Here is a 12,491-nt window from a genome sequence, read left to right as displayed (position 1 = left end):
GCAGTGTCTCTGGCGTGGCTTTGCTTTTCAAATTTCAACCACTCTTTAATGATACATTTTGTGTTGAAGATAGTAGTTATTCACCAAGAAAAAGTTGCACAGTTTAATAGGCATGTGGGTGAATAGGGAAGGAGAAATTAGTTATTCTAGGAGATTTATCCAAAGAAAAGGATTTAGGAACATGATAATTTAAATAGTGACAGGTATCTCTCTGACTCATTTTGTTCGAGATTTTCACCAACCTGATAGCTCGAATGACAGTTTTAAGTGGTGGGGTTAGGTCTTCTACTGATACGTCACACTGGCATCCTTTTTCATCATATACATCATCAGTGCCAAGCGCTGTGTCAGCTGCAAGATAAAAATGCCAATTAAATAACGTCACTAACTGCAATTTAAAACCTGTAGCTGAATTTGGTTCACATAGGAAGGGTGAGGTGCTCACGGATTAAGCTTGCAAACCAAGTTATGTATGAGGTCAGCTAATTGCTATTAGCTAATTGTATTATTTTTCTCTTTCTTCCACAACCCCACCAGCTTTCTGTGATTTGATAAATACTTTACTGAGCTTGCGGAAGATGGAACTGACATGCTATCTTACCAGTAGTGGTGATGGATTTGGGTTGGTACACTTAAGCTTGGAAACTAACAGCCAGGGTTTAGGTGAAAGCTGTTTGGAGGCAAGGAAGCCATCGTGGATGCTTCCCCAACTGGCCTATATATACAGAGTTGGAATCCCATGAGGCCTACCCCTGAACAAGTGAGTTAGCAGCCAGACCCCAAAATGCTGATTACCAGTGAGTTCCTGGGTACAGGAAGTGTAAGAAAGACCTTACTACAGAAAATACAGTGCAAGTTGAAAGCAGATTTTTATACTGGACAAGAGCATTAGCTCCATATAAATCGAAAAAATTTACCTTTGTGTTAATTGCAACGTTTGGAAAAGGAGAAATGCTTACAATAAATGCTGAATTATACATGATTTATATATTGCTAATAAATAAACATATATCAATATCACTATACACAATAAACAATATCACTATAGTTTCATTTTCAGTCACAAAACATAGAAAACTAACTAAATTCTTGTAAGGAGGATGGACTAGCTGAATATCGGTAGGTTTATACAATGGAATATTACTTAGGAAGCTGTTAAAAGTCATGTTGGTTAATGATCACAAAAATGCCACCATGTAGTGCCAAAAAAAATCATTGTATTTACCTGGGATTAAGAATTTTATTCAATTTGCTTGACTGTTTTTTAAAAAACTTCTATAATGAACATGTATTAGTAACAAAACAGTGCATAAGTTATAAAATTGAGAAAGGGAAAATGCCTTACGTAACTCCTAAAAGCTATCTTTTATGTAACTTAAGCATCGATAAATGTTGACCTATGGTATAGGGCTAACACTGCTTTACACTGCTTTTGCTTAGCACACTGATCATTTGCTAAGACAACAAAGGTACGCACATTACCTAGTTGGGCTCAAAATTCTGAAAGGCTAGTGGAGGGCTATTTATTGTGGCAGTGCTTATATTTGGAATGTAGTTGGTGCGACATTTGATTCCACTAATATTTATTGTGACTTTTCTTGGTTTACTCTGTGTTGGACTGAAGATGGTAGTGGAGGAAGAGACAGCAGGCTACAGAAAAATGGATTTTCACAGGTCTTCTTCATGAGCTCTGTGGCCTTTTGCCTTCAGAGACAGAAAGGAAAAGAGGTGGAGTAAGTACCTCATATAACAGAAATAAAAATGTTGTCCTCTGAATTTGCTGTCCCAACTGCTTAGATTGGCACTTAACCATCAATGTGACAGTATTAAAAGATGTGTGATAAAGTCAGGAGTGAGGGTGCCTCAGGAATGGACTTTGTGATCTTACAAAATGGCAATGGGAGCCATGTAGGCCCTGTTGGACTTTTATCCCTTCTACCATGTGAGGATATTGCATTCATCCCCTCTGGAGGATGCAGCAGTATGGAAACAGAGAACAGGCACTCAGCACACAGGAATCTGCTGATGCCTTGATCTTGAACTTTCAGTGACCCTCACTCCTCCACTGAGAAATACATTTGTGTTCTCTATAAATTCCTTGGTCCCAGGTGCTTTGATGCAGCGATACAAATGGACTAAGACAAACAGCGACCACTCACTGAAATTTATGCGTACTTGGGTGAAACCTCAGCAAATACTAGTTTTCTCAGAGAAACTACAGGTTTTTGCTGTTAATATTAAGCAGAGATGGGGCTTTGAGGAGGGTGAGTACCTGGTCTGAGGCCACAAAGGTGGTAAGAAGGACCAGTAAGTAGTAGAACATGATGGTACAACCCAGTTCCTGAGGCTCCAAATGCCATGAACTTTGCACTGCATGGTGACTCAGTGTCAGAAAGAGTTCAGGATTAAATGGTGACACACAACATGTCAAGAGAGACAGGGCACACAGCTGTCTACTCATGTTACCTGATGACTGCAGCCTGTCCCTATTGTTACACTCACATTTTCTGCAGAAAATGTTCCACAGTTTATACAGGCACACATTTATTAACTTTATTTGACTCAGTGATGACCTTGAGAATAGCTGCTCCATTTTTTTTGACTGATCAGCCACAAAACATAGCCCTTTTAGCCCATAATTCGGGCCCAAGTTTGGATGACATTCTGGGAATTATTCTGCAAGGTGTGCAAGTTGAACAGACTTTGCTCTTGGTTGTGGTAGTGGGATGGATACAGTTACCTCTAATATTCCACCTGGAACATCAGAATATGTCGACTTATAATCACGGTCTTACAGATAAAGTTAAGGTTCAAGATGAGATGACACTGGATTACAGTGGATCTTAAAGGCAATGAAAGTGTCTTTGCAACATGCAGAAAAGGAGAAGACATGAGGATAAAGAGAAGATGAAAGCAATCTGACAGGACGCATCTGTAGGCACAGAGTTAGAACCTCCAGAAGGAATTAGCCATGGGATCCCTTAATTTTGGACTTATGAGATAATACATTTCTGTTGCTTCAAGCCATCCAATTTGTGTCTGATTCATTTCAGGAAATAAATACACTTGAGAAAACCTTTTATTGTGAACTCTTCACTCCAGGACAATAATGGTGATAATGATAATAATAATTAAGGACTCCTAGAGAAATTCAATGATGTCGCAATAACCTTAATTAAATTGCTGCAAAACCTCATGTGACATGAATTATCATTAGTCTGTTTTACAGATTTTGAGCGTGAAGCAAACAAGCCTAAGAAATTTGCCCAAGGACAGATGGACAGTATGTGAGAGAACTTAAATCCAGTCAGTTCAGTGTGACCTGAGCCTCACCTCTGAATCCCCTTCCCTTGTCTCTTATTGACATCTGGATCCTTATCTCCTGTGTTACATTTACCGTCATGTGACCGTAAGCACCTGCCATAGTGTTGGTCCCACAGCATTGAGAGATATTTGATTTTGAGTTGTATGGTTAATACTGCTATAATCTAAGCCATGCACATCCCAAAGAAGCCCTGGAAGTAATCTCATTCTGTAACTTGAGGCACAATGCGATGTGGTGGGGGAGGAGGGCAGCTGGAAGGAGGCCTGTATGATGCTTTTTGCTTGTAGGTTTGGTTACAAATGTTAAGAGTAAATATATCTGTTTTGGTCGGTGTTGAGACAGGGGCAAAATTATTTCAGAGTTATATAAGTGGGGCAGATGATGCCCTGCTTCAGAGATACCTTGAGTTGTCATCTTCCTTTCCAGGGTCATCAATAGTATACCAAATAGAGACTTCAATACCTTTATGAATACCCAATCAGGCCTGTATTTGCAGCTGAGTCTGGACCTCTGATTTCCAATCACCCACATGCCTTTTTGCAGCATTTTGGGAGACATGAGCCATGGGAACAAAAAGCTGTGTGAACACTGATATGCAGTGAAATCTTGTCACAAAAGGCAAAATGTCCATTGATATGGTACTTCTTAAATCCTGTGCCCTGTGGGTAACCCTGTCAGGCACAGAGTGCCTATCCAGTGCATGGGCCATGCTTGGCACTGGGGAGAAAGGGAATTATGTGAAACAATTCTTGATCTCCTTCAACATTTTTCTGTTTCTGGTCAATTAGCAGTATTCGGATGTGCTTTAAAACAATTTGTTCCCTTACATTTTGGAAAATATTAGATGAATTTTGGCAGTCATTGTTTTTGAAAAGCCTTCTAATACAACTGTTACTTTTACAGAGAATGAAAAGGCAGACTGATGGGGAACATTCTAGAAACTTCTGCTATGTCCAAGATCACTTTTCTATTTCCTTTATGAGATTTTGTATCAAGCTGCAGGTACTTAGGAGAGAAGAAATTTATAGTTCTTTTTACAGGTCTGTTTGATTTTTTTGCACCTATTGATGAAATTATTATATTGGATTTAAATAGGTTCTATATAGCCAACAGGGAGTATTGAAATAAATCCCCCAAATTAGGCTGTTCTAAAGACCAACCCTACAAGCTAAAGGTAAGTATTCAATGGATTTTTCTTTCTTTCTTTTTTAAGTTTCCTAGAGAAACCCAGTATGTTGTCAAAGGCAGAGATCACTGAGGGCTGGTGGAGAAGTGATGCCCCTAGGCCTCTCTCTGCCAGAGCTGAGAAAGGTATCTGAATAGTCACCATTTTCTGTTTCTCCTTTTGTGCCACTTGCATATTTACAGAGGAATAACTGGAGATAACAGAGATGCCTCACAAGATGCTGAGAAGATGCATTATGAAATGTTTGAGGAAAATCCTTGACGAGTTGGCAATAAAAGGAACAAGGTTCTGTCCCATCACAATTTGATTTTAATCGCCTTTTACTTCAGCTTGAAGGCCTCAGTCTGACTTCCAGGTATGAAACCCCACCCTGGTTCTACAGTGTAAAGTTTACTTGAATGAATCAAATCCAAAATATAAATGTACAAATATGCCAGCCAGGAGAAAGTTCTACTGGTAAAAATGACTAAAAACAACTGAACTTAAATAGAAATAAAAATAAAAATGCATGAATTACAAGTAGGAGTCATCACTGTTTAATTTCAGCTTCAGAAATTATAATCAATCATCTTAAAATTTTATTGCAGAGAAGTTTTCCTTGGAAAATAGAAAAGAAGATAGGCAATGGACTGTACTGGGCCCCGTACTTGCCCCGTACTTGCAAGTACACATAAGAACCTGGTCTGGGTTCACCTCAGACAAAGTTTCTTTATGGATCCTCTCAATCGAACTTGAGACTCAGATTCCTAACCATGAAAAGACAGAGGACAGAACAAATCAATCAACTACCCCAGCTATATGTTGGCAGTGAAAAACAGGGCAAATGGAGACTCTAAGATGGACTATGTGAACAGGTGGATTCTGCAGCAAATTCTTTGTGCTTGGAATGGAGAGACTGGCAGCAATTCATAACTGTTGAACTATCAAAACCACTTGAGCAAGACCCTCGGAGCATGCCCCACATCAGGGACCTGGGATGGGTGGGAGACTGGGTGGGGCTTCTCCCTTTACCTCCCCTTTACCCTAGTTATAGGGGAAAAAAATGTGTGGAAATGATGGTCTTACCCACTTTCTTGTAGCCCTTGAACTTTTATACCCTAATTAACTATGTAAAGATTGTCAAAAATCTAATAAAAAAAAGGAAAAAAAGAAAAGAAGATAGCTTAATACAATTTTTGCTCTATTATTTCTTTCTAAGGAAAAAGTTTTAAAACAGTAAGCTATATCATTTAAATTTGACAGTATACTACACAGCTATGAAACAGATAATCACAAGTAATATGTGATATGAAAATATTTAAAACTCAATAATATTAAAATATGAAACTAAGTATTCCTATAAAATGAAATTAGCTGTTTTAGGCTATCCGACTATAAACTGTTAGCATTTCTTTTGAAATTCTTTAAGGAATTAAGGACATTTCCATCCTAAAAACAGAGAGATAATCTGTATTAAAAAAACAATTTTCTAAATGTTCAGAAATTAATGGCAATTCTTATTGTGATGTTTCTTACAGTAATAGTGTGAATGCTTGAAGTCCATATGGTCCGAGGAACATATATTATAATGGTAATATAATGGCAATACATTTTTTTATTTCCTGTGAGTAATTTTAATTTATTTTCTAAAGGTTCCTTCCTTCTGCTGCTAGTTGTATTTCAATCACCTCTTCCCTTCCCCCATAATTTTCCAACACCTGAAATATCATCCTAAATTTAGATGTTTCATTTTAGACATGTGCTGGTTCAAAGGCAACTTCTTTAATCCGACTAGAGTTTAGAGTAGCTGCTTGGGCTCTGAGGTCATAGCAGTTCCATGTCTCTATGCTGCTGGCTGGGGCTTTTTACTGTTTTGTGCTAGACATTATTAAGTCACCAGTAGACTCACTGGGTCCTCTAAGCAAAAAAGGAACCTAGGAAAAAAGGTATTGCAGACAATATTTTCTTGTTTTTGCTCTAGTCTTTTCTCCTTTCAAATACTTCATCTTATTTTGCTTATTTATTTTTCTAAAATTATATTTATGTATTTGGAAGGCAGAACAACAGAAAGAGTGAGAGCAGGCACGCATACACACACACACACACACACACACACACACACACACACACACACATCTTCCATCCACGGTACATGTACCAGCTGGTGGGTGAGGACAAAGGGACAAAGTCAGGAGCCAGAAACTCTTTTTGGGTCTCCCCCATGGTAGCAGGGGCCCAAGGACTTGTGCCATTGTCCACTGCTTTTCCTAGGCCATTAGTATGGAGGTGGATAGGAAGTGGACCACCCACGACTTAAACCAGAGCTCATGTGGGATGCTGGTGTTGAAAGTGGAGGTTTATCTCAATGTATCACAAAGCTGATCTCAACGATTTTTGTTTTAACTTTACCTGCCTCTAGGATCTCTTTCTATCTCTTTCTTGCCTCTTAAATAAATAAAATAACAATAACAGAGTCTACCACTTCCATGAAACACTTCCTGATACTACAAGAATGGCCAGCTCTTTCTTTTTCAATATTTACACATCCCATACAACACATATTATATTTGTTTGACAGTTATGATATAATATCATATTTGATTATGTAATTTCTCTAAGACACAACATTGTATCTGATTGTATGTTAGTTATGACAGAGTTTCATATTTTATTATATGATGTTTAGGACATGGCATTATACTTGATTGTTTATAAACGCCTTTCCTCACCAATGAGCTGAGTCAGAAGTGGTAACATGTCTTCTCATCCATGTAGCCACCTTCTAGGTGCTGACCTTATTTTTAATTCTTATGCTGTATTTGTTTGCTGATTATTCAAAAATAGGTATAATTAAAAATTTGACTCAGAAAAGAAGAAAACATTTTTTCTTATGTTTAATTTTTTAAAAATTAAATTTGATTTAAAAGACAGAGTTACAGAGAGAACAGATTAAAGAGACAGAGATCTTCCATTTGATGGTTCACTTCCCAAATGGCTACAATGGAAGCCAGTCATCAAGAATTTCACTGAGTCTCTCACGTGGATGCAGGGGCACACAAACTTGGACCATCTTCCACTGATTTCCTAGGAGCATTGGCACAAGCTGGATCAAATTGGTGCAGCGGGGCCTTGAACCAGCTCCCATATGGGAAGCCAGTGTTGCAGACAGCAACTTATTCCACAATGTTGGTCCCAAGATGTACCATTTTATAAGATTTTTAAAAATTATATTCCCTCACTGACCCATGAAAATAGTTAAGAGGCAGAAAGCATCCAAAGCAAAAGATGAAATAATTTATATAGTAAAATTCAGGAAATACCTGTGAATAAATATTGTATGCCAAACCTTTACTTTTAGCAACCTATATACCCATTTTAAATTCCTGGGTCTGTAAATTTAATCAGTACAAAGAGCGAAAGGGGCATCTCTCTCTCTGACCAGTTACCTATGTCAACCATATTAATATAATAAGGAAGGTAACCCAGACTTATTTTTCTCTTCAGGAACAATGCAACAGTAATGAAAATGTGCATTCTTATAGTCAGGTACAGTGTGATTTCATGTCACCTTTGGACATTTCACTTCCATGTTGTGTTTTCAGTGTGACTTTTTGTCTTAGAACATGGTTGGCGAGATACAGATAAATTATGAAATTTCAGTCATGTGACCATTAATTCTGACTCCTAGGGATTTACAACAAATAGCTTAACAGTCAGTTCTTATATTTATTTTATTAGTTTTTTTTTTAAAAACAACTGGGTTTTTAAAATAATTTTATCGTTTTTTTGATACAGTTTAGTTGGTGGTGGACTCTCCCTCCCCAAGTTCCTTCCCCTCCCCTCTGTTTTCCCCTCTAGAATGTGTGGCCATCGTGAATTTTCCCAAGTCCATCATGCTTCCACTGGAGTATCTCCCAGCCATGTAGAAGAATAACTTCATTATGGGTTAATTCTTGTATCCTGGGCCTCTAATATAGGTATAGTGGGGATCAGGCCTTTGCTGTTTACGGGCCGTACCCATAACAACAACTGGGTTCTTAATACAAGTTATGCTATTATCATATCGAGTTTCGACAGAAACAAAAACAGTTCTATTAGGAAATTTTTGATGCATCAGAGAATAACTTCTACTATTTCTTCTAGACCATAAAATTGAAAAGATGATATCTGAAAAAATTTCACAAGATAGGAAAATGTTCTTATTTTTATTGGAAAAAAACTTTTAAGTTTTTGCATATATTGGTTTCCAGATCAAATAATGTATTGAGCTTTTAAAGCAGGACTCTACTTAAAGATCTAATTTTATTGTGCTGGGCTGGTTTGTGTAAGAGAATTTCAGATTCCAGGCATATGATCCCCACACCAACTGAAGTCCACCATGCCATGAAAAAATTCCCTAAACAGCACATCATTGACCAATCAAAGGAAAGTTATAAGCACCACTTACCAAGCAGGAATGTGCACATCATTTAATAACACACCTCTCAGCCCCAGTTTAAATTTGTAACTATCTCCCCTAACTCTTCAGGAAGCCGGGAATTCAGGAAGCCGGGAAATTAACCAATAGCTGCCAAGTTCACGGTTCTGTGCTTTGCAATAAATATCTACTTTCTTTTGTACATACACAATTAAAAATTTAATATTCTGAAGAGGGAATTTGATATACCTTTTTTTTTTTGCCAAAGTTAATGCAATTCACACATCAAATGTTAGAACAATCAATGACTACAGATTGGCAGCGATTATATGAATTAACTGCCCTTATTGTTTATTGCATTTTTCAGTGTTCTGACATTCTTGACATTAGAATTGAAAGCTTGTGACCCAGAATAAATAGTCCTGGTAACTCAAGACAGAAATAAAAGGCATATCCAAACACACAATCACAGGAAGTAGTTTACCTTTCTTTCCCTTAAAAGAATTAGACCTATATTTTGGAAAATTGTCTCTGTATGCCTTCATAACTCAACCAGATCTATGGTAGACATTGGTAGACTTTCACAGCAAAGAGGAAATATTATTGGAATTTTGTTGGCATGGCGTAATTAGCAGTTTCCAAATTTTTTTGGCTTCTCTTTGCAATAAGAATCTAGGACACACATACATACATAAAGATACACGCACATCATTAAGACTGAAAGTTCCTTTTGGGTTGATGGTGGGCTGACCAAACACACATAATCACATTCCTTCTGAAAACCTGCTAAAATATAGTGAGGACATACTTTTAAAAAGACATAAGCCCATAAAGAGAGAACAGGAGAGGAGGCAGTGACAATGTAATTTTGGAAGTGGGAAACAGATGGACATGTTAAGGCACTGACTAGCTGATACCAGAGAGATTTACTTTCTAGGCAGGGGTCCTGATATCAACATCAGGAATTTGCCCAAGAAATGGATGACTCAGATCACTAGAATGAAGATCAAAGAGGATAAATGTCCAGAAATTCCAGTCCTCCTAAAGCCTCCACGCTTCACTATAATGAGACACCTCAAGTCTACTCAATATCTGAGGAAACCTTTCATTTTAAAATTAGAGCCCAAAATGAACTAAAGGTGAACAGTAAGGAAAAGAAAGTCTCAACATATTATTGTATGTATCTTCAGAAATCTAAGGAACATTTGACAAATGACCACAAACAACCTTAGAAATAAAATCAAAAAGTAAGTAAAAAAGGCAGTAGCAAGGTTGGAGGGGTAATATATATTTTTTTTAAAGATTTATTTTTATTATTTATTTTTTTTATTGGAAAGGCGGATATACAGAGAGGAGAGACAGAGAGGAAGATCCTTCCGTCCAATGATTCACTCCCCAAGTGAGCGCAATGGCGATGCTATGCCAATCCGAAGCCAGGAGCCTCTTTCGGGTCTCCCAAGCGGGTGCAGGGTCCCAAAGCTTTGGGCCGTCCTCGACTGCTTTCCCAGGCCACAGGCAGGGAGCTGGAAGGGAAGCAGGGCCGCTGGGATAGAACTGGCGCCCATCTGGGATCCCGGGCGTGCAAGGCGAGGACCTTAACCACTGCGCCACCGTGCCGGGCCCTGGAAGGGTAATATTGACAAAAATGCCTTACAAGTAGAGCAAAAAGATGAATAGGCAGAAAATGAGAGAAGAAAGCCAAGATGATCAGGCAGGTGCATGAGTTCAGGCTTCAAACAATACATACAGAGAGAGTGAAGAAAATGAAGAGAGAAAATGAATTTAGAAAGCATTAAAATACGCCGGAATGAAAAGAAGATAGGGCAACTCTCAAAAAAATGCATTTTTAGGCCCTGCACAATTGCCTAGAGGCTAAATCCTCATTTTGCATGTGCCAGATCCCATATGCATGCTGGTTCATGTCCCGGCTGCTCCACTTCCTATCCAGCTCCCTGTACCGCGTGGGAGACCTGTCGGAAGCTCCTAGCCCCTGGCTTTGAATCAGCTTAGCTCTGTCACCTGTGGCCACTTGGGGAGTAAACCAGTGATTGGAAGAGATTTCTCTCTGTAAGTCTGCCTTTCCAGTAAATAAGTAAAACAAGTCTTTAAAAAGATTTTTTAAATGCACTCTTTTTTTTTTTTCCCGGAATGTGCTGAAAGATGTACTTTATCAAAATGGGAGAGTTACCAGAGAGAGGGAGACAGAGGCGTGGAAATCATGGGAACCACTCAGCAGGGCAAGGATAGTGGGGGAATATTCCTGGGTGCTGGTGGTACACCAGGGGGAGAGGAGAGTTGGTCCAGGAGGGGGAGTTAGAATCAAGGAACAGGCATGGTGACAGCTGGTGTCATCATCCTGCTTTTTGTCATCATACTGTTTATTTGTCTGAAAAAAACAAAAAGATACCATGGTTTTACTCTCTGATGTAATGGAGACAATTAGGCAAAAGTAGGAGGTTCTGCAAACTGAGACTTCAATCTGGAAGAAAATGACAGGGAATTCAGAAGATAAAGGCTGCTCAGCCTACTTGGAGAGCAGCCAGTGCAGCTAAATGGAAGATGAAGGCTTCTAGATGCAGTCTCCAAGAAAAGCCACAGGGAAACTCATGGATTGTCTGACACAACTGATCCTGGGGGAAATTTTATAGAGGGATGAATGGAAGATGTGAGAATTACAAAACAACAACAAACAAGGTATTATTGATTTACTACAGGAAAAGCAAAAGGTTAGAAGTAATCACAGCCCAATAGAATACACAAACATTACACAACGGCATTTTGGCTTTTCAAAATTTAGGGTAACTTACATTGGAAGGACAGAAGAGTGTGCAAAGAGAAAGAATGCAAAGAAGATTTATGCCTTCATTCATTAGGCTAGGAATAAAATGCCCACTATTCAAAATTGATTAATCAGAAATTGGTAGTTCACAAAACTTGGAAAAATTTGGTGATGTGCAAATGTGAGAAAAATATCTATGGGACTGGTTGTGGCATGGTGAGTTAAGCTGCTTGTGAAGCCAGCATCTTAGAGCACTGGCTCCAGTCCCAGCTGCTCTGCTTTCCATCCAGCCCCTTGCTAATAAATCCTGGAAAACACTGGAAGATGATTCAGGTACTTTGGCCTCTGTCTCACATGTGGAACGAGCACAGAATTTCCGGTTCCTGGTTTCTGCCTGGGCCAGACCAGCTGTCCACTGTGACTGTCTGAAGAGTGAACTAGTGGACGGATGCGCTCTCTTTCTCTGTTTCTCTCTCCCTTTCTGTCACTTTCATTTCTTTTTTTTTGTCACTCTGCATTTTTAAGAAATAAAAAGTATTAAAAAACACAAAATGATTACTTGCCAAAGGAAGCCAGAGGGCAGAGTGGAAGAATTAAGGAAGAAAATAATATTTTATTAAAAAGGCTTATGTTATTGTGTTTTACTTTATTTCAAATTCATGATTGAAATTTAACATATAAAATTATACATGCAAGTAACTGTCCTACAAGGTATAATGTTGTGGGGAAATCTAGTTAATTAACATATGCATTACTTCATGTAGTTATACATGTGGTGAGTATGCCTAATATTTACTCTCTGCAT

The 12,491-nt window shown here is 38.4% G+C and overlaps 1 protein-coding gene across 5 annotated transcripts in view; it reads right to left on the bottom strand.

The window, feature by feature from the left end:
- KCNQ5 (potassium voltage-gated channel subfamily Q member 5) overlaps window positions 1-12,491 on the bottom strand; it is a 520,388-nt gene that overhangs the window by 22,300 nt on the left and 485,597 nt on the right. For 4 of the 5 annotated variants that reach the window (XM_040983626.1, XM_040983627.1, XM_040983628.1 and 1 more), the window contains one exon: window positions 243-351. The exons of the other annotated variant lie outside the window; for it this stretch is intronic. In XM_040983626.1, coding sequence (XP_040839560.1) covers window positions 243-351 — 109 coding nt within the window. The remainder of the gene's footprint in view (window positions 1-242; window positions 352-12,491) is intronic. 5 annotated transcript variants of the gene reach the window in all.

Source organism: Ochotona curzoniae, unplaced genomic scaffold, assembly GCF_017591425.1.
Source record: "Ochotona curzoniae isolate NIBS_2020 unplaced genomic scaffold, NIBS_Ocur_1.0 contig_3819, whole genome shotgun sequence".
Lineage (NCBI taxonomy): Eukaryota > Metazoa > Chordata > Mammalia > Lagomorpha > Ochotonidae > Ochotona > Ochotona curzoniae.
This window is presented reverse-complemented; position numbering and strand designations above follow the sequence as displayed.